Source organism: Halichoerus grypus, chromosome 4 (assembly GCF_964656455.1).
Source record: "Halichoerus grypus chromosome 4, mHalGry1.hap1.1, whole genome shotgun sequence".
Classification (NCBI taxonomy): Eukaryota; Metazoa; Chordata; class Mammalia; order Carnivora; family Phocidae; genus Halichoerus; species Halichoerus grypus.
In genome coordinates, this window is record NC_135715.1 from 133,153,593 (window position 1) to 133,174,365 (window position 20,773).

A 20,773-nucleotide genomic window follows, 5' to 3' on the forward strand; every position below is an offset into this window, starting at 1 on the left:
AAAGAAAAAGTGCCATAACATTGCTAATTAAGAAATAAGAATATTCTTGTTCTGAGGGGAGCTTGGGTGGCTCAGTGGGTTGAGCTTCTGGCTTCAGGTCAGGTCATGATTTCAGGGTCCTGGATCCAGCCCTGTGTTGGGCTCCCTGCTCAGTGGGGAGTCTGCTTCTCTCTCTCCCTCTGCACCTCCTTCTGCTCATGCTCCCTCGAGCTCTCTCTCTCAAATAAATAAATAAAATCTTTTTTTTAAAGAATATTCTTGTTTTGAAAGCCCAATGCCCCCAGTCCTGTGATCTGTTGCACATAACAAACTTTTCTCCCCATCAGGAAACATCTGTATGGATTGTTTCATTACAACCCCACAATGCTTGGACTTGAATCACTTCCAGATCCCACTGATACCTGGGAAATTATAGAAACCATAGGTAAAGGCACCTATGGCAAGGTCTACAAGGTAACTAACAAGAGAGATGGGAGCCTGGCTGCAGTAAAAATTTTGGATCCAATCAGTGTAAGTAATGGTAGTAAATTGAAACCACAATATAATTCATTCACATTAAGCTTTCAGCTTCTTTCCTGGTTCTAGGGATGATTTTCATAAAACCTGGCATGAAATTTCAAAATGAGTCATGATTTGTCAGCTCATCTGAAAGAAGGGATTCCATTTGGAGTTAAAAAATTCCTTGAATTTCTGTTTCTTGTCCATTTTACTGTTGTTTTGGTTTTGACCCTCTGGGTTCTTCAAAAGTTATCTTGGAAAGAGTAATGTATTTCACTCCCTTATACAGAGTCTAGTCTCTTTGTAAGTTACAAAGTGTTCTAGACTTGTGGTATTCATTCATCTTCTTTTAGAGCACTGAGCACTTAGGTTATAATGCTGGAAGCTGTCTTGCACAGTGAGGTTATAAAGTGTCCTAAGCTGGGTTGGGTCCCTTCAAGCTACTTCTCCTTAACTACTTTGAAAAATCAGATGTTTTAAAATAAAATAGATATTTGTAATAGTGTTATTAAAGAGGAAAGGATATAATAAAGACATTTTATTAATGTAATAACTAGAAGGTTTTGTTTGGGATGTGAATGTCCATTGTTAGGTATTTTCAAGATACAGTTATGATGACGTAAAAAATATAGAATAAATATGCTTTATTAATGATATCGTGCCTGTACCCTTCCTCAGATGTTAGACTTAATCCAGCATGCATTTTTTACACTGTGTAGGATATGGATGAAGAGATTGAAGCAGAATACAACATTTTGCAGTTTCTTCCGAATCATCCCAACGTTGTAAAGTTTTATGGGATGTTTTACAAAGCGGATCACTGTGTGGGAGGACAGCTGTGGCTGGTCCTGGAGGTAAGAGGCTCCCGTTGGGTACCCGTCCATTTAAACAGAACACCAGGGACAAGCAGATGCACTGCTGCCTAAATAGTGTAAGATACACATACGAGGAGTTGGTCCCTCCTGTGTGTCACAAGCACCTTACCAGATGGGACTTTCTCCTGCACAGTTCTTATAGGTAGGTTGTGAGCTGAAAATGTTCATGTTTCTCTGCTTCAAAAGTTTAATAATCTTTTCTTCTCATACAGAGTGAATATAGGAATACAGTTTGGAAAAGGTTATTTTCTTCCTTAAACTGGGAACGTTTCATAGAAAACATGTTCCAATTGATTGCAACTCATTTTCAAAAATTGCTAACGCAAGGTTTACTTGGCTTGGCAAGATTGGATTAGCCCATTCATGTTCATTCATCTTCATCTTAGATTGGGTTCCCTTCAAACAGACTCTGGGCATCACGTGTGGCAGGTTTATCGGAGAGTTCTTACAGGAGCTAGACCTGGGAGGAAGTGAGGAAGGCAGGATTGGGCAAGGGAGACATGGGACGGCAGTGTGCTTGCAACAGAGGCCACTGCCCATTCTCTGGGAGATGGAGGGCTGGGGTGCTCTTGCAGAGCTGTCCTGGATTGTATCTCGGCATCAGCCAGTCGCAGCTGGGTGCCACCTTGGGCAGGGGTGTGACCTAAGGGGAAGCAGTTCCCCGGAGCTGGGGGAGATTCCCAGTGAGAGGTACTGCCCGGAGCTGGGAGCAGGGAGCAGCCAGGATTCCTGGAGCATGTGCTCTGAAGCAGGAACCTGAGAAGAGCGCCACTGTATCCACTGTAATCCTGCCTTTCTCTTCTTTATTAATGGTAATGAATGTGTGTATCTGGATGCAAGAGAGTCAATTCCCTGCAACTCCCATGCCCCATGAGGCTGAAAATGGCAAAGACATAGTGATGGCAATATATGAAATTAGTATATTAGGACAGGTGGATTGTCTCATGTTCACTAGGCCCACCCTGATTTGTTCTGGATTCCGCTCCTCTGGACGGAGATGCCTCTGTGCCTGACTCCACATATGTGGTCCAGGAGCACAGGTACCACATGTGAAAGCTTAATCCTCCACCTTCTACCCCCATTACTTAGGAAGGCTTCAAATACCTTTTTTTTTTTTTTTTAAATCTATTTAGTGCTAAACCAGAGGTCAGGCCTCAGTACATCTTCTAGCTTCTTGTCCCAATCTTTTGCCTGGCTCTGAGACGGCCTGGGCACAGAACGATATATTATTGGCTGCCATGGCAACCGTGTATGGGGAATTCATTTGTTATATTCAAATGGGGTAATCTGCAGGGAAACCAGTTTGAACATTTCTGTCAAATCAGTTGCCTTCCTCAGACTATAAATATGTAAGGGGTTTTGGTTTTCAGAGATCATCTTTGTCTATTTGGTTGGCTGGTTGTCATAGAACATATTCTCATAGTACTTCTTTTATATTTTATTATTCCCTACTGCCTCCCTGAGAATATATATTTTATCCTACTAATGAGCTCTAGAATAAATATTAATTTTTAAAATGCCACTTTTCTTGGGACATGGAAAGTCTTGTTTCTGGGGTCTCTGATTATATTCCTCTTCAGCTCTTTAAGATCTCCATCTTTTAAACCCCGTTGCAATTTCATAATGCAAGTACAGTGACAAAGAAATCTTAGTTTCAGTTCATTTTTACCCCCTGACTGATAAAGGCTCTCTATTCAAACATGGAGAACTGGAATTTCCAGGAATTTTCCAAGGCCTGAAAACGGGCCTCCCCTCGATGTGACCAGGCAGGCAGGTAGCTGCTCATACCAGTGGCCACCTGGAGAATAGATGCTCTTCCTGACAAGGAGTGATTGAACATCAGCCCCTCAGGCATGGGCAAGGCAGCCAGAAAGGGCTGGGCATGGCCTTGAAAGATGAGAAGGAGCCCAGAACTATGAACTAATAAGCCTCATGCAAATGCTCCTCTCGGACTATCTCTTGCTTTTTCAGGGTGACCACAGGCGGGTAATGAGACTGCCCTGAGATACTAAATTACTCATATCTCAGTAATACAATGCTGACATTTACGCCTTTTGCAGGTTGTTTTGGCCCATGCCAGAGTTGGTAGTATGCCGAACCAGATGTCCTTAGTCTTTTTTTGTCCCAGAATGGGCAATCTTTGCCACGCTGCTGGGTGGTCAGGTGTGTCCAGTGCCTACCATTTGCTTATAGGAAAAGGGAATCCCAGGCTCCTAAAACTGGCCGGAACCTTGGCTTTTCATCAGGTCAGTCTCCTGGTAGTCAGTTGAGGAACAGAGGCCCAGGGAAGAAGTGACTTGTCTGTGGTTACATAAGTTGTTACATGGCGGAACTGGGTGGAGAACCACACTTCAGAACTTTTCTCCCATCATATGTTGCTACTCCCTTGGCACTGCCCATAGAGTCCTGGGGAACACAGACTCAGCTTCTCTGGCTGCAATCAAAGCAGTTCCTGGACACACACACACACACACACACACACACTCAGCCTCTCTGGCTGCGATCAGAGCAGTTCCTGGACACACACACACACACACACACACACACTCAGCCTCTCTGGCTGCGATCAAAGCAGTTCCTGGACACACACACACACACACCCCTACACACACAGTAGGAAGACCATGATGATCTACACGGCACCCTGACCATTTTGCTTTATCTGCAGTTTTTTTAGGCATGCTTTAGGAGACTTACACAATAAATTTATGGTCTGTTTAATATTGTTTGTCTCATTATGTATATTGAGATTAAATTTATGTTACTTTTGCTCTTGCTGAATGAGATGAAAGGACCAGTGAGAAGCTATTCTATAGAGCAATTCTAGAGGATAGAAAAATGTTGTTAATAACCCCCTTAAATCACCACAACTCTGAAAACAAAAGCAAATAAAAATGTCCTTTCTGAAATTCATTACTAATTGTTAGCAGAAAATAAACCAAAGCTCTCTTTTGTGACAGACACCTACTATATTAGAAAGGTGTGGAGAGAAAACACACATAATAATGTTCTGGAAAATTTGTGAGTTAAGTTTTAATCTAAATATTAAATTTTAAAAATCTGTAAGTCCTATTATCTCTCACCTAAATGAGATATAAGAATTTAGGCCTTTAAGAAAAACATAATACTCAGAAAAAATACCTAGTGTGTGCTAAGGCATAAACTATATTTTCTCTTTTTTCCTTTTAGCGTAAAATGTTCAGCAGATAGAAACTATTAATTTCAGCATGAATCACATGTTCATCTTAAATGGTTTGGAGTTTAGAGCACATAAATGAGTGTAAAGTAAAATATTTATAAAACTTGATAAAATAATTACTTTTTTAAAATCTGTTTTTTCTATCAGAGATCTGTGTATAAGTTCAGTAACTAAGCCGGGTTGAAGTGAGGGGAGACATCCTTTGTCCAGTTTTTGCTTTTATTTAAGGCCCGAGAAAGTCTGGTATGGGCCTGATTATCATTGCAAGTGTTATACTTTATTTTTTTATTTTTTATTTTTTTGCAAGTGTTTAAACTTTAAACCATTTTCACCCGCTGATATTGTGGCATGACTCAAGTTTCTCACGTTAATGAATTAGCGTCATAGCAGGGCTCTGATGGTTTGGAACATAGGACAAGTACATTTTGGTTGGCCAGAGATGGTTAGCAAGCCCTGCTTCCGATGGCAGCCTCTGGCAGGGTTCTAGAAGGAGAGTCACTGGATTGCTAGGGGTCAGAAGGAAGGTGTAGAACCCTTGGGAGTGGAGAAGAAGGGAGGAACTTTGAAATGCAGCAGCGTTGCATCCTGTGTACATGCACTGTGTGTGCTCAACAAAAGCGAGAGAAGCTGAGGAGTGGGAGTGACTCTGCCCACCTACCACCCTCCTCAATAAGCACGTGCCCTGGAGAGATGACATGGGAGGTGGGACTTCCCTCAGTGGGGAGTCGGCTTCCTACGTCCCCACTCTGATGGGAACGCTTGGGTTGCAAGTGGCGCAGTTTTCATTCTTCTAGTGCAAGCCATTGACTTCACCTGCTATCAGAAAATAAACACAATCTGCCCCAACAGTGTGGAGGAAAAATATGTTGTTCTGGCCTTAGTGAGTGGTGGCTAGCATCCAACACAGTGCTTCCTAATGTTACAGGGTTGCAGGGTTCTTGTCTCACAGAGTCAAAGAATGAGTCTTGTGGATACAAAAGGGTGAAGTGCAAGTTTATTTACTTATCTATTTTTAATTTGAGAGAGAGATTAAACGACCACGAGAGAGAGCACAACGGGGCAGGGGGAGCACAGAGGGAGAGGGAGAAGCAGGTTCCCCACTGAGCAGGGAGCCCAACGTGGGGCTAGATCCCAGGAGCCTGAGCTCATGACCTCAGCCAAAGGCAGACACTTAACTGACTGAGCCACAAAGTGAAAGTTTATTAAGTGAAGGTGAGAGCAGAAACAGAAAGAAAAAGCTCTCCAGAGTGAGAGGGGTCCCGAATGGGTTGCCACTGTGGGGTTTTAGTGGCAGTCTTTTGTTGAGAACCGACTGGGAAGCTTGTGGCCTTGAAATTCTTGTGCCATTTTGGTTTGAGCAAGGACTATTGATAACACCCTTATTGGCTTAGTTCTTCTTGAGATCCGGTCATTTTCTGTGATTACAATGTAGCTGCCAAAAAAAATACTCCCTCACATTCAGGACCAGGTGGTCTGGTTTATTCCCTTATCTCTGGCTTTGTATCCCTCAGCCTTTCTCCACATTTGGGATTTCTGTGAGCCTGGTCATATATCCCCTTGTGTGAGCCGAGTCAGGGGGGTCAGGGGCCTCCTATCTCTCCCTGCCTATACCTTAACCCTTTCCTTACTCACTAAGGCATCTTATTGAGTAATTTTGATGATTCTTGACTTTTGCTTTATGTCCCCTATTGAACCTAACACCCTTGAAAGATAAAATCCCCTGAACAAAAAGGCACCGAAAAGAAATTCCTCTTAATTCTGCAATCTGACTAGGTCAAATCAACATGCCAGTACAGAACCTACTTGAAAGTTGGAGCTTTGACTAGAATAAAGGTTTGGTGATTATAGTGTATGGGCCATTCTTTAATAACACAGGGGAAAGTTGATGGCTTATTGAGCAAGGAACATTTTATTGCTTGAAATTATGGCCATCTTAACAAATGCACATACTGTGATTGAATCAATATTCAATGGTGTTTTAGAAAATAGATGTGGTACATAATCATTTTTCTATTTTTCTTGGTTTGGAGCAAAATGCTCTTTAAATTCTAGGTGCATCCAGCTGCCACATTTCCTGAATGCGGAGGGCGTAGGGAAGAAAGCAGGGATGGAGACACACCTCTGTTTTTGAATCTGATGGCTGGCAGAGTGGGTGGGAATGAAAGGCTGCATGCGCCAACCTTCAGGGGTGGGGCTGGAGGCTTGGTTGCCTTCTTACAACTCTAAGGGGATTATTTATTTGATGCGTTTAAATGTAATTCCTTGTCATGCTTTTAAAATGTTCATTTCATTTCACTGAACATTTACATTGATAGGACAATTGTCAGTGTGTCCCTGCTTTCCTTATTCATACCAAGTACCCAAAGTCCTTTTTCTGTAACCCACAGGCTGCCCTTTAAAACTATACTGGGGGGCTTTTCAATTTCACAGGACAGCTTCCTCTAAAGGGGCCGTGGGCAGTTTGATTACATGTTTTCATGAATCACAGGAAGTCACACAGCTCTTAAACTCTGACATTTAGTGAACAAAAGGCACCTACCAAGTAGGATCCTTTTGTTCTTTTTAAATCCACAGCTCTGTTTTGATTCTGATACAGAAATGGCTGCTCTTAATCTCTTCATAGGTTCTAGAGCTATGAGGAAAGTTTATAAGTTGGCTACGTGTATAAAATATCGCTGAATAGGCTTGTGTTGCCAAAGTGGCCACAGTTAAAGTAGGGCAGGAGAGAATAAAGTGACGTTTCAGGGTGGGGGGCGGAATTCCAGGATTGAGTTAGCTTGGATCATCACCCGGCATTTAATTTAAATTTTCTCTCAGTAGAATTTTAATAGTGCACTTCCAGTTCAACAAAGCATGTGCCACCCGGAGATAGGAGCCAGGCTCAGGAGAGGTTCTGATGAAGGTGTTATAGTGCCTTGCATTCCTGTTACTGCTTTTGATGTGGTTTGAAGTGGTAGGGTTCAGAGCCAATGGCAAAGAAAGAATTTTTTAGATGTCTTTGGTGCAAAGAGGTGGTTTATTAAAGCACGGGGACAGGACCCGTGGGCAGAAAGACCTGCCCTGGGGTTGTGAGGTATGACTGATTATATAAGATTTTCTATCCTATGGAGGGGAGGGTAATGTTAGGGGTCCAGGAAATTGAGTCTGTAGGTTTCTGGAGATGCTTTTTTCCTTGTAAATCATCAAGACAGTTGCAAACTGATGGAGACTCATGTCCTGCATGACTGTGATCTCTATCAGTTAACCATTTGTTTTTCCCTTTCCTTTGTTCAGGGCAGCCAGGGGTGCCTGAGGAATGTCACATATATACCACGGCGGGGGGAGGGGGTTGGGGTGTTAGCTTGTGCTTTGTCCTCAGCCTACCTTCTGCTCCCTCATCACTTTGGCTTTAGAGGATCAAAGAACTTTATTGATATTTCCCTTAGTCTCACAAGATCCATAGGTCTCTTTCTTCTTCACTATCTACATCCAGATGGTCAGAAATGATAGCAGATTCTATCTCATAAAAGCCTCCTATATCTGTCCCTGAATCTTCATCCTCATGACTCTTGACTTTTTGACCCTACCTTTCTTGATTGCTTCAACACCTCCTAGCAGGTGTCCATCTTCTGTTGTCTTCCTATTCTGTCCACTCTGCATCTGCTGCCCTGGTCTATCTAGACTACAAATCTGAATAGAGACCTCTTGCCTAAAACCTGCTGATTGCTTACCATTCCTATCTAATGATATATTATGGTGTTATAATAGACACATATGTAGTAATAAAGCCTGACTCATTAGCAGGGCACACTTGTCATTTCCTATTCCCCACCTTCCTTCCCCATCTCCCTGCCCTAGGATTCTGGCACTCTTTGTTCCAACAGTAGCTGATTATTTGGAATTCATAGATGCCCTTCCCCTTCTTGTCCATCTGCCATAAACTCATGTGTCCATTGTAAATGTTGCATCCTCTAAGAAGATTTCACAGACTGTCTCTTCTTCACCCTATCTCAGCAGAGGCCACCATTCCCTCTTTGGTGCCACCACACTCCCTTAGGCACACCCCTACTTCCTTATGCCATGCCCTAATTACTAATGTATCTGCTACTGTTGGTAAGCTTTTTGAGGTCAGGGACTGTGTTGTATTCATGAATGAGTAATGGGTCATAAACTGGACAGTCACAAACTATTGAGAACAAAGAGGTAGCTTTCTTTTCAATAACTGAACTCAACTTTGTTCTTGAGCCCCCAGCCTGCCTAGAGGAGACAACTGATTTAATTCATTCTGTTAAACTTAGTCCAACTGAGTGATTTCTTTGGAAAGGGGCAAATTCTACTATTTATATCCTGTTTTCACAGTCCAGGTCAAAACTCAATCATGGGGGTAAAGACTCAGTATTTTTAGAACCTCATCTTTCCTCTTCCTCTTCCCTTTGTCCTGGGTGGCATCTGGATCTAGGTACAACAGATGTTCATGTAAAGCTATAGGAGTGAGGACAGGAGCCTTGAATTTTGTGGTGACCCCTAAGTCCCTGTACTTTATGGCTTTGGTATCTCCCCATGTCCTTGATCCTTGATACTCCTTCTTATCATGAGGTCCTCACTCTCTTGTCCTTGTCATTAAAACTCTATAGTCTTATCCCTGTCCCCAAATGGAGCATAAAGTTCTGAATCTTCTGTAAGTCATGAATGAGCTGTAGGGAACTGTTAAAATCCCAGCCTTGGTCAGCCTCACCCTACCCTACTGCCATTTCCGTTCAACATGGACACCCCTTTGTTGGCATGAGGCTCCTATGAGAAGGTCTCCCCTTAGATTTACAAATGAAAAGAGGGTCATAAGAAATTGAAATTTCTATGATAATTGTGCCCTTATTTAGAACCCCTCAAGAGGGAGCATTGTCACTCCAATCTTTTTCTCTCAAGCTCTCCAAGCTCTATACCACCAGCTCCAGAAGGGCTTTTCTTTTTCTTGAGAACTTCCCTTCTGTCATGTCATGATCATCATTTGACTCTCGTCAGTTCTCCAGTATTTGTTCCTTGAAATACAGAATCTATTTAGGGGAGTTCTGGAAAATTATCTTTGTCTGTTGAAGGCTTAGCTTTTAATACAAATCATGGCACTGAAAATGCATTCATTGCCCAAGAGGATATTAGATTGAATACTGAATGTTATTTGCCCTTTTTGGGTCATGTAAAACATAATCATAATCAAGAGAATGTGGAATCCTTTGGAAGACATTACCCTGGTTCTCAGCATTAGGGCCATCAGAATGATCTGTGTTGAATTACAAGTTATACCTGACATTGGTAGAGAGTAGATTCCAAGGACACTTTAATCACAAACTGATGGGACCATCGTAGTCTTCAATGCATTTCACTGCTTTTAGCGTCCCTCCTAAATCATTCCTGATAGTAGTTTTATCATGTTTTAAAGATTGCTAATTCTGAATTAGATTTTTAATCACATATTACTACTTTTGAGCAATTTAAATGGTAAAAAATGGGCAGATTCAGTTCCAGATCATTTTGATTGTTAATGTGTATGCAAGGTATCTGCCATTTATGTAACAGGGAATGATACACACATCAAATAAAAACATCTACTCACCCTTTGATAAAACATCACAGATATTCATAATTAGAGTGAAATAGATCCTACTGTGTTATCTTGATAAAGAGTTGTCTTCTTTTAGGAAAGGTGCTAATCTATGTTCCCTCATATTTCCTTGTTTATGAAAAGCCAGTTGATTCAAGCAGCCACAAACCCGGGGAGCCCCCCACTGTTCACTAGTTAACTCTTTCCCAAATTTCAGGTAAAGTGCCAGGGGGAAACCTAGTCTAAAGTGGGGTCTTAACCTTATAAGAGAAAGGATGGCTCTGAGAATTTGAAGGAAGCTCTGAATTTTCTCAGCAGAAAAAATGCAAGATGCATATACAACATGCCGCCTACAGTTTCAAGGTATTTACATGTCCTGCTCAAACCGATTAAGAACTTTTGACTTAAGCCCAAGCTTTTGACCAAGCCCAAACCTGCATATTGACTTCTACAGTTAGTAAAAATTATCCTTGAAAACCCTTAAATTTCCACAAAAGTATAGTATGCCTGGTTCACGTAGTCTCAAATTTCAGTAATGTATAATATATAACAAAGAGCAAATATGCAAGATATACTTTTACAGTGTTTTTCATTACAGAAAAAAATAAGGGCATAAAGTTGCTGAATGCCCAGGGTTGAATATGAGAAGGTTAAATGCACAAATGAGGGAACTCCACCTCATAAATTTGACATGCAAATGGCAACTCTAGAAAGAGCTGCTGGTTGGGCTTCTGATACCTGCAGTGCTAGCCCTGGAGACAGGAAGGTTTGAAATGAAATTTATTTCCTCCCAAGTATCAACGGCATCTTCTGGTCTTCTCTTATCCTTAAAATGCACGTGTATGTGTGTGTGTGTGTGTGTGTAAGTAGACAATATTCATGTAAAATGAAGAATATCCAATAAATCACCATGATTACTCATATGCTTTCTCTTTCAAATGTCTAAATAATTTGTGCTTTTATATTTCACTTGACAATCAACTTTTTGGACATGTACTTTCACTTATAAATCATCACCCTGAATAAATACACACATATACCCTAGGTTTGACGGTATAATGTAAATTTGAAGTTTAATTATTCTGACCTGGAGTTTTGTGATCTGTAAATTTACTACATCAGGTCAATAATCAGCTTTTCTTCTTAACGTCTTTTTCATTTTCTTTTGTATGTCCTGCTGAATCTCTCTCCTTGGCACCTCCTCTTGCAGTTGTGTAATGGGGGCTCAGTCACCGAACTTGTCAAAGGTCTACTCAGGTGCGGCCAGCATTTGGATGAAGCAATGATCTCATACATCTTATATGGGGCCCTCTTGGTAAGAACATCCATCAGGCTGGGGATGACATCAGAGGGGGCAATTTGTAATCAGTTGGATCACAATTGCCTATTAACAAGTGGAAATGGCCCTGTAATATGCAAGGTGTGTAACAGCAGGGAGGTATGGCCAAATGTGGGCGTTGATTGGATTTTTAAAGGTAGGGTGATTGTTTTAAAATAACCATTCAAATTTCTCCTTTCTCTTTCCTGTTGTTTGGTGGTGGTGGGACACCATGCAGGGCCTTCAGCATTTGCACAATAACAGAATCATCCACCGTGATGTCAAGGGGAATAACATTCTACTGACAACAGAAGGAGGAGTTAAGCTCGTTGACTTTGGTAATGACTGCTTGTCGTTTGTTTTCTTGATGTGTGCAGTTTAGCCCAAGGCAACAATTTATTGCAGTCTCAGAAGACTGGGGCCTCTCTGCTATCCCATAGGCTGAGGGGCTTTTCCAGTCAAACACAGACTGGAGAGTGGGGTGTTTACCAGATGGATCACCCTAGGAGATGGTGTTTGTTAATCTATTTTCAGCTTTGAAGCAATTTTATTAAAGATAGAAAATAAAAGTGTTTCAAAAGAATTTGATGGAAAAACTTGCTTTTCTGGGAAGAATTTCTATTCTCAGGGCTGTTGTCTATAATTTACATTTCATCATTTCTTCTTTTGCATATGAAAAGAGAAAGCAGTTTGGTCTTTCAAATGACTTTTTCTAGCCTCAGGCATACTTATTCCCAGTGAGCAGAAGGTAAAATAGTCCTTTGGGTCTGGCAGCTAACATCCCTTTAAATTGTGATTATTGCTGCTACATGTGAGGCTGGTTGAACTGGAAACATTAACAGGAAATGGAAATGTGAGAGGAAATGCAGAGCAATATCACCTAAGGCCAGAGACCTATTAAATATCTCCTTGCAACACTTATGTGTTGATATTCACAAACCAACAAACCATTTGGTTTTCCTTTTTAAGTTTATTGAATGGTTTAATCTTCTAAATGTGTTCAACAACAGTACTTCACTTTGATTGATACAAATAATGAGAAAACATTTACAGAAGCACTTTTTAAAATGTTCTTCATAAATTCAACATAGTAGGAGAAAAGATTGATGATTTTGAATATTCATTGTTTTACTGTTAAGAAAGAATTCAGTATTAAAATGTATTAGTGAATGATTTGCTTAGAAGAAATTACTCAAAAATAAATGAAGTTACTTTAGGTGTACTGGTTTATTTACTAAAAGAGCAAGCAAAGAAAAATAGCAGAGAGGGACTTTGTTCAAGTCTTATGCTCCTCCTTATTTATAAGGAATGGTATAACCCTATGAATGTGCTGTGGATAACGTCAGAGATGTATTTTACACGTGGTCCCAAGGGCAGTCAATGTATTGTGAGGGAAAGAGCGTAGGAGGATGAGGATGGGGATTAATGCTGATTTATCTACTCACCAGCTTTGTGATTTGAAGTGAGTCTCCTAATCTTGCCAGTAGAAGGTTCCTAAATATCCAGTTGCTGCAAAAGAAATTTCTAGAAATTAAAAACAGAAAAGCTTTTTTTTTTTTTAACCAAAATTATAGCAGGGAATTTGGCAAAATAACAAATTATCCATGGCCAGTAGAGTTTAGAGAGCCCTCTTTGGATTTCTAATAAAGAGAATGCAAATGTCCAGCAACCATCACCCAAAACAACCTGGGCCTTGGCAAAACTGTGCCTGATTCAGGTTTCTAAGTTCTCATCCTCAACAGCCTTAGTGGCAATGCTTGTGATTCTGTTAAGGGCTGCCTTAGATTTCTGCTTGGCATAAAAGAATACCTTATATTTGTAAAATATTTTACAATTTTTAAGTTATTTCACATTTGTTTTCTTATTTGATCTTTAAGAAGAACCCTTTGTGTTAGGTGTGACAGGTATCATTATCCCCAATTTGAGGATAAGAAAACTGAGGCTCAGAGTGAGGGCGTCTGCTTGAGGTCATACAATTAGGAAAAGGCATAATTGGGATGGAAAACAGGTCTTCTGACTCCTAATCCAGTGCGTCTTTACTTCTACTTTATTCACTTGTTTTAAATGTATTTTTTTTAATTTCTTCATTCGAGACACAGAGATACAGAGAGAGAGAGAGAGAGTATGAGCAGGGTGAGAAGCAGAGGGAGGGGGAGAAGCAGGCTCCCCGCTGAGCAGGGAGCCCGATGTGGGCCTCGATCCCAGGACCCTGGGATCGTGACCTGAGCCGAAGGCAGACGCTTAACCATCTGAGCCACCCAGGTGCCCTACTTTATTCACTTGTATAAAGAAGAGAGCTGAAGACTTAAGAGAGATAAAATACATTGGAATTACATTAAAATTCTGGTCCTCAACACTGAGCCCTAGATAATAATATTTTTCGTCAGCTTCTTTTTCCATTTGACAAACATAGTTTTCTTGCCAGGTGTCCAGGCTTCTAGGTAAGATAAGGGACTAGAAACTTTTTATGTTTACACTGATGCTCTATTATAAATAATACATGCCGATTTTCTTCCTCCATAAAATGAAGCACCATTTTAAGAAAGAAATCACCTGAAATATTTTGGAAATATAATAGGAAGATATTTTGGGTTTAGTTCTTGATATTTTCTTTTTTTTTTAAAGATTTATTTATGTATGTATGTATTTATTAGAAAGAGAGTACATAAGCGGGAGGGGCAGAGTAGAGGGAGAGAGAATCTCAAGCAGACTCCTCACTGAGCTCGGAGCTGGACGCAGGGCTCCATCTCATGACTCTGACATCATGACCTGAACCAAAACCAAGAGTCAGATGCTTAACCGACTGTGCCACCCAGGTCCCCCTTGGTATTTTCTTTTTCTTTTTCTTTTTTTTTTTAAGATTTTATTTATTTGACAGAGACAGCGAGAGCAGGAACACAAGCAGGGGGAGTGGGAGAGGGAGAGGGAGAAGCAGGCTTCCCACCGAGCAGAGAGCCCGATGCAGGGCTCAATCCCAGGACCCTGGGATCATGACCTGAGCTGAAGGCAGACGCTTAACGACTGAGCCACCCAGGTGCCCCGATATTTTCTTTTGATTCCAATTCTGTAGCAATACGGGTAGGAATGTTCATTATGAAAAAAAATATTCTAGTGATTTAGATAGAGAGGTAAATGCTCCCACACAGTGACTGGCAAACTACAGTTTTGGCAAACTACAGGTCAGCTGAATCTGACCTGCCTCCTCTTATATGACCTGTGAAAGAAAAATGGATTCTACATTTTTAAATGATTGGGGAAAAAATCAAAAGAATATTTTATGACGTGAAAATTATGTGTACCCATAAATAAATTTTTATGGAAACACAACCACACTCATTTGTTTCTGTGTTGTCTGTGCAGCTTTTTGCTCTCTAGTGGCAGTTATGATAGAGACTATATGGCTCTCAGAGCCTACTGACTGTCTGACCCTTTATGGAAAAAGTTTGCCAGCCTCTGGTTTAGCATCACCCTCTGTTCACTGCTGAATTATGGTACCCTTTTCTTACAGGTGTCTCCGCTCAACTCACCAGTACACGTCTACGGAGAAACACATCTGTTGGCACCCCATTCTGGATGGCTCCTGAGGTAATCAGAAGGCATTTATTTACGTTGTTGAGTGTGCTGGTACTATGCCTTTTTATGAGAAAATCATATGCTTCCCCAAATTTTCAGAACTGTAAGTTCTGGTTTGGGGAGTGATAATGATGACACATAATCTGAGAAAAGCGGGATTAAGTCATAGCTAGCCTATAAGTTACCTTCATGCAATTAGAAAAAGGTGTTCCCTCCAGAAGATGCAGCTCTCTCCACAGGTCATGGCTTGGCAAGTTCACCCAGCCTTTGTGTAAGTTAGAAAAAGTCACCTTCCCTGGATAGGTGCAGCCCAGTGACACATGGATTGGTAAAGAGAAAGATTTCAGCTCCAGCCGGACTACGGCACTATATGCAGAGGTCCTGGGTTTTTTTTGTTGTTGTTACCAGGTAGATAGCAACTTCTCTTGTGTGCTTTTTTGGCTCTCTAGCAAAACCTGGGATTTGGTCCTAATTTAGTTCTGGCATCGTCACAGAGGCCTCCATGAGATGAATCATGTAGAAGTTTAGGGAATTTTCCACCTAGATAAGGCATACCCTGAAACACTGATGCAGCTTTGCTTGCCCTGTCAGCATTTAATTCCACAGTACTGGGGCCTGTGCCCTGAGCAGGTCTCTGGGATTAAGCAAATGGGCGCTTTTAGTAACAGGACTGAGGCGTTCATCTCCTTAGAGGTCTTTCTGTCTCCATTCTGACCCCATGGCTGTTCTTCCTCTATGTGACTGCACAGGTGAGCTCCTAACACAGCAGTCAGTTCACACCAATATGCTGAAAGTTTTTCAGTGGCTCACAATTCTCTGTGGTCCTTTTTCATACTTGGGTTAGGGACAGGCCCGTTTTGGAGAAAAAGAAAAACCCTGCAGATTCCAGTGTTTACTTAAATCTTAAATGTTTCTTAAATAGGATTTAAAAAACATGAAACTAGTTCTGCCTTATGTTTATAAACTTCTGCCTTATGTTTATAGAACTATAAAACTAAAAGAAAAAAATGTGTTATGAAAAAGTTACAGAGCCAGTATCATTCAAATAAACACCTTTAATTTAATGAGACAGGTGACACTTTTATGAAACTCAGTTGTCCTTTGCAGTATGAATATGTTTCAGAGCATGACAGCATGTATTATTTTGAATTATTTTGTCTTACTTATTACCATGTACCATGTGGTGACCCCGTTCTCCCACCACTTTACTCAGTTTCAACTAGGGTGATCTTCGTTCAAACAACATCTTCTTTGGTCTCTAACTGGTACATCTCTGTTGGCTTATGCCAACTTAATAGTAAACATAAATAGGGGCACTGAAATTGTGAGGCAAATGGTCATCCAGATGATTTGGAATATGTTTTTATCACTGTTCCTCCCATTTGATTACTAATAAAATTATTATTGCAACAAAAACATAAAAATTTTCATAGAGACCTTGTGAACCCCACTTTGAGAAACACTGGAGGACAGAATCAAAACTCCTTTGGAAGGTGAACAAAGCCCTTCATATTCCAGCCCGTATCTACCTATCCACCCTCTTCTCAGGTTACTGTTTCCCAATTTACTTGTTCTTAAGCCTCAAGAGTAGTGAACAACAAGTTCACCCCAAATCCATGTTGATACAGCATTCCTTTAAACCCTTCCATGCATTGTTATATCTTCTGGAGTAGCCCTCAGAACTCTGACACATTCCTCCTCAGTCTTCAGGTGTCAGCTCAGATGCACCTGTCTCCGGTACGAAACCTTCCCTAATGCCTGGCTGACACTGAGGCTCGTGTCCTTAAGTTTCCGTTGCAGCCTTTACAGCCTCCATTAGCACACTGTGATCATCCCATTGTAATTGTCAGCAGGTCCTATGATGTCCCACTCTCAACATAGTGCTTGATACAGAGTAGGTGCTCAGTAAACACCTGTCGGATGAATGAATCCATTGGTAAAAAAAAAAAAAAGCCAAAGGAGAAGATGCATTTGGAGGGTAGTTTGCAGAGGCTTTATAACTACTGGTATCAACAAATTTCTCTGTAGATTTTGATTGATCTGTTATTAAAGCATAACTGAGGCCACTCAGCGCATATTTAGGATGACATAACACCAAAGATGGTGTTCTAATCCACAGCAAGCTGGTGTTCCCACAATCACAAAACGTAAATAAGAGAAGCCTGCCCTTGGCTTTCTACATTTCTCATGTGTTTGTGACTTTTCAGTTTCAGCTGGGTTGAATAAAATATGTGGAATGTTTCTAGAAGGGGCAGTATAGTGATCTGTGGTGAGCCTCTGTTGCTCATATTGTCTGGAACTGGTTGTGTTCTCAGCAGGGAAAAGCCAGCATGGCATCCTGCCTGCTCTAGTGGTTACGTTGAGGAGTAGGCAGATGGCCATGTGGAGACCCTGCAGTGCCTTTCAGCAGCAAGTGCCTGATGGCTCATGCCTGCCTCAGATTCTCTCAGGATGCCCGCTTGTGTCGGGGGTATGCTGTCAGTCCCGGGCTGCAGTTCTTGGCACTCAAGCCTACACAATCCTCATGTTTTTATTTTCTAAATGGAGAATTACTCTTTCCAACAAAGCTTCTTTTTTGCTTCATAATTCTGCGTAAGAGTGTCCACAGGAACAATTTTCCATTTGTCCGACCGATTCCACAAACGTTTGTACTCTCCCTGGTGAGCAAAGCTTTGGGTCAAGAGCAGTTCTTGAAAGTATAATCAGCAGTGGTTCAAATGAACATTGCCTTCATGTGACAGCCTGCATAGTATATTGATCTTAATATGCTTTTGCTTCTTTAGTGTGAATAAGCGGTGTTTAGATAAAACATGACAACAATGCGTGCAGTGCCGGTACTGGTGGCATGAAATCATTCCAGGTGACCAGGGCTTTTATTTTGAAAATGCAGATGAAAGATCCTTGATCCTATTTAATTTTGAGAAATGGAACCCAATTATTCTTTTCTCAATTTTATTTCCATTTTTATTTCACCAGCTTGAGTAACTTCAATATTTAATTCAGGTAGGCTATACTACAAACCAGGTAGCTAATGGAATGTGACCACACCACAATCAAATGTTGATGAACAGTCCAAATGCACAGTTCACTGGGGCAGCTCAAAGCTGCGGCAGGCATTGGCTCTCAGACTGTCAACACTCTCCACTTACTTCCTCTCACTGCCTCATCTGGATATGACTAAAGTTGAAAAATACTGGGTAAAAGCAGTATCAACTCAGCAAAATAGAAGAAGAAGAATTCTAGGGGTGCCCTTAAGTGTGATAGTACTTCATACTATGACTTAGGGAAGACAAGAGGGAAAGGAAAACACTCAACATAGAAACTATGTGTTTAACAGATTACCCTGAGCAAAATGACTTAAACAATAGGAAATTAAGTTTCTCGTGTAAGGACAGAAGTGGGGAGTTGCAGAGTTTGTTGGTTCAGCAGCTGCGTGAAGCCATCAAAAATCCCGGCTGTGCCTGCTGCGACCTGTATGGCTTTGTAGGTAGGGGCTGACTTGGGGGGCAGTCTTGCCTGTGAATATCTGAGGGGCAGTAGTGGCTCCAGTATTGCGGTAGCCACCAGTGAAAGTACCCTTGGTACAAACAGACGCCCCCCTTTACTTCCATGAGGCTGATCTTGTGTTGAAGAAGTTAAAGAGGGTTCTCCTCCTGTCCTGGGGTCAAAGGCTGTCTGCTCCATATTCGTTTTCTAGGACTGCCATAACAAAGTAATACAAACTCTGTGGCTTAAAACAATGGAAATTTATTATCTCCCAGTTCTGGAGGCTAGAAGTCCAAAATCAGGGCGTCAGCAGGGCTTCGCTTCCTCTGAAGCCTCCAAGATCCTTTCTCGTTTCTTCCTAGCTTCTGCCGGTTTGCTGGCAGTCTTCAGTATTCTTTGGCCTCCAGTATCTGCCTTTGTAGTCACAAGGCCCTCTCCCTCTGTGTCTCTGCCTTAACATTGGCTATCTCCTCATAAGGACGCCAGTCACATTGGATTGGGGGCCCACCCTGCTCCAGTATGACCTCACCTTGACTCAACTAATTACATCTATAGCAACCCTATTTCCAAATAAGTTTTCATTCTGAGGTTCTGAGGGTTAGCACTTCAACATATTTTCTTTTGGAGGATACAACTCAACCCATAACAGCCCTCCAAATTCTTAACACCCCTCCTGTAGTAAATAATTCAAGTTTCCAGGATAATCAGCCAGTCTTCTGGGATCTACAGGTCTGCATGTTAGAGGAGCTAGCTTAGAGACCTCAGCTTTGGCTCTCTGCACACACACACACACACACACACACACACACACACACACACACGCTCGCGCACACACACACTGTTCTCTCACAGCCTCAGGTATTTAAGGCAAACACAGTTCTTTCTGGATGTACTAAGCATAACAAATTGCCTTCCCACCTGGGTACTCAGCACCTTCAGAATTTTGTTCTGTCCTACCTGATCTCTAGCCAAGCATTTTTTTTTATTATCTCCTGAGATGTTTGACTCAGGTTACCTCCTTCAACCCTCTGTTTACATTGAACTTCTGGTCTCCCTGCCTCTTACTTTAGCCTCTATCTTAGACATATATACATACATACATATATATATGTATGTAAGTATATATTTAACACAGTCTTCCTATTAGCTATGTTTATTGTCTCTTTTCTCCTCTACTGTTTCCTGACAGCCAATTTCTTATAATAAATAATATGCATAATAGTATCTCACATTTGCATGGAACTTTTACAGATATTATTTTTTAAGTGCTCACACCTATCTGTGAGGATGCCAGTTAGGAATGAGTACATGACTTAATAGATAAGGAATCCAAGGTTCTGCCAGGCCAAGTGCTCAGGGACACTGAGTGGGTAGGTGGGTAACGGTGACTAGAATCTATATTTTGTGAACTAGAAGATTTCCAATACAACCCATGTCCACTGTCAGTGTTGGTATTGCTCAGCTAGTATTTGTATCACTTACATGCCCGGTAATATCCTGGTCTATAACAAAATGGGATACAGGCCTACTTTATGTGTATTGATGGTGATGGTGGGGGGTTGGGGAAATTGATCCTTCATCTTCCCTTCCCACCGTCACATGTAGCAAAGAATTAAACTGAATGTTTGTAAATGACTGAAACTCAAGAAAAAGGACCAAAGTATCACTGTTATTTTTATTGGGGACATTTGTAGACTATGTTAGAATAATGCCTTAGAGTTAACTGGTATTCATGGGTGTGGCCATACTGATTGGTAAAATATTGAAATACTTCTATTCTGGATGGTAAGTGGCTGGCCTCCAGAGCCCCTTGAGTGCTCCTCAGCCACCAGAGGTGCCTGTCTCTTTCCTTCGGACACCCCAGATCTCCTAATGGTTCACCCACTACAGGTAATATCTGTCAAGCAAGGGACCACAAGGACCAGCTCCAGTGCCATGAGCCAGCTGAGTGTCAGATAGTTTGAATATTGTACCTGCTAATAAGCAAGTGTATAGTGGGAAGGGGACTTTCACTTGCTTGAGGACACATTAATGTATCAGGAACTAGGTTAGGGGTATTTAACACATCATTTCATTTCAACAGCTCTCTGTAGTAGATGCTATTTTCTCCCATTTTACCACTGAGGAAAGTGAGGCTCAAAGAAATGTATAGGAGAGGTCATGCCCAAATCCACATACCTAGTAAGTACCAGAACTGTTTGGCCTTTCAGAGCATGGGCATGCAAGTCCCATTTGACAGATGAAGAAAC

At 41.4% G+C, this 20,773-nt stretch overlaps 1 protein-coding gene across 1 annotated transcript in view; it reads left to right on the forward strand.

Annotated features, from left to right (window-relative positions):
• Positions 1-363: 363 nt before the first annotated feature.
• The window catches only part of MYO3B (myosin IIIB), a 394,785-nt gene continuing 374,375 nt past the window's right edge, over positions 364-20,773 (forward strand). Inside the window, exons 1-5 of the mRNA XM_078070027.1 lie at positions 364-510; positions 1,218-1,352; positions 11,358-11,462; positions 11,704-11,803; positions 14,974-15,050. Coding sequence (XP_077926153.1) covers positions 364-510; positions 1,218-1,352; positions 11,358-11,462; positions 11,704-11,803; positions 14,974-15,050 — 564 coding nt within the window. The remainder of the gene's footprint in view (positions 511-1,217; positions 1,353-11,357; positions 11,463-11,703; positions 11,804-14,973; positions 15,051-20,773) is intronic.